This window comes from Hemisphaericaspora subhashii (assembly GCF_019202705.1).
Source record: "Hemisphaericaspora subhashii strain CBS 10753 chromosome Unknown scaffold279, whole genome shotgun sequence".
Classification (NCBI taxonomy): domain Eukaryota; kingdom Fungi; phylum Ascomycota; class Pichiomycetes; order Serinales; family Debaryomycetaceae; genus Hemisphaericaspora; species Hemisphaericaspora subhashii.
Window position 1 is genome coordinate 969 of NW_026057449.1, and position 1,969 is coordinate 2,937.

Sequence of the window (1,969 nt, forward strand, 5' to 3'; positions counted from 1 at the left end):
ACCATGCCAGTCTTTTAAGATGCATTGAATCGGGGACACCAACGTATAGCCTTCGAAGTTCCAAACCTATTATTATTTATTAGGGATACCAGTATTACTGCTTCAAACATCTAAGGATTTTCGAATACATCTTTTACTTATGACTTAGGAAGGCATGTATTATAGTATATATAGAGAGTGATCCATAGGTATCGCAGTTGACGTTTGACATTTTAGTAGGATTGTTAGCGGTCACAGTCATTTCGTAAATGGATGGTAGTATGGGAATCTAGACCAATTTTCTAAGTGGTACTGGATTGTCTTATTTCTAACATTTTCCCTTTAAATACCGAATTTCCCCCTCAGGACCAGCTTGGTAAATTGGTGGATAACGGGAGTGGGGTTGATACTTGGGAAGAATGTTTTGTAAGGGATGTGTGGAAGTAGGAATAGGAAGGTGCCAGGAGCTGATATGTATACTGGGGTTGCTGTTGTGGAACGGGAGTACTAACCTAGTTTGCTTCAGGTGAGGTGGGCTCGGTTTGTGAGGAATTTTCGTTTGAAGAACTTGCTGGAAGTGGACGTTTCCTAGACGACAGATCAGTGGAGGAGGTATCTGTCGGACGAATAACTGGTTGTAATTCAAAGGGAGGTCCAACACGTTTAGGGGAGGAACAGTGAGCGGACCAATGTCCGAGACCTTGGCAGTTACGACAGCGAATCTCCCAGACTCTTTGTTCAGGAGAAGCGGAGGGATTATGTGGTGGTTGATTTAGTAACTTGAGTGATGTGCCAGACGGTGGATTGGTCACGGCATTGACGACTGCGGGTGCTGAAACGGCGGGAGGTGCGCTACGGGTTGGATCAGGGTCAGGAATCATAGCAATATTGAAATCGAGGTCTTCAGAGAAGATTCTGACATTAATTGGCTCGACAGTTGAATGTTGCATAAAATATTCCCTTATTAACTGTGGTTTGTTGGATAAACAGAAATAGCCAATGGCTCTTTGTCTATCAACATTGCCCTTTCTAAATTCATCGAGGAAGTCATCAAAGTAGTTATAGCGATCACCTTGATTCATATCCTTGGACAAATGTTCCCACATATAAACCATGTATTTCATCGTTTCCTCTTCTGTCATCGTACCATAATAGGTCTTGATTTTCTGCAACATAGCTCGGCCTGTTTCTTGATTGAATTGGAAGCGAGCACGAATTTCTGGAGAAACACACACTTCAAGTGCTCTTTTGAGACAGATGTTATATAACGCATTCCTGGGATTAGCAGCGGCGTTGGGGCCGGTAGCTGCAAGCCATTCAGCAAAGCCTGGACCATATAAAACACAGAGTTCTTCAAATCTGATAAACCAACGATGATAGTTGTATTTGTTCTTCAAAACGTATGGAGTGATATGCGCCGTTAGGTTGCTCATAACCTGTTGTAGGTTTGGCTCTCTGGAGGCGTAGTCATTGAAGGCTTGTGTACTTAAGTTGTCACCCATTTCTGATAGTTTCTTTTAGAGTATATTTTGACTGATATATTGATACTTATTGTAGTAGAGTGTATGGTGTATATTAGTTAGTTAGTTATTATATGTATAGAGATATTCTTCTGTAGTGGACTCTGTCCCATATTTATATGTGTCTGGTGAGCTATGCTCAGGGTGTCTAGCTATGCTGACTTCAACTTTCATTTCTATATGGTCTATGACCTCATATGCTATATTTAGCTTATTGCTATTTTTAGTTATTTCTATTTTTAGTTGTTGTTTATGTTATTGCATCGTAATGATATCATATAATGCTATTGCATCATAGTGATATCCTAGAAGTTTGTTAGTATAATTGTTAGTAAATAGAATACATACCAATGACGTAATTTGGTCACGTGCAAGTTATACCGGAAGTCTGAGACTCTGGATTACTTCCTACAACAGTTTACAAGGGATTTAGTATTTCAATTTTGAAAAAATAATCTGGGATAGAAATT

General features: G+C 39.9%; 1 protein-coding gene across 1 annotated transcript; it reads right to left on the reverse strand. All coding sequences in view use genetic code 12, as the record gives it.

Annotated features, from left to right (window-relative positions):
* Positions 1-491: 491 nt before the first annotated feature.
* J8A68_005999 (uncharacterized protein) lies at positions 492-1,481 on the reverse strand (the record flags this gene model as incomplete). Its single annotated transcript, XM_049410126.1, has 1 exon — positions 492-1,481. The coding sequence occupies one exon, from the start codon at positions 1,479-1,481 to the stop codon at positions 492-494; it is 990 nt and encodes a 329-aa protein (XP_049260723.1).
* Between the last annotated feature and the right edge of the window lie 488 nt (positions 1,482-1,969).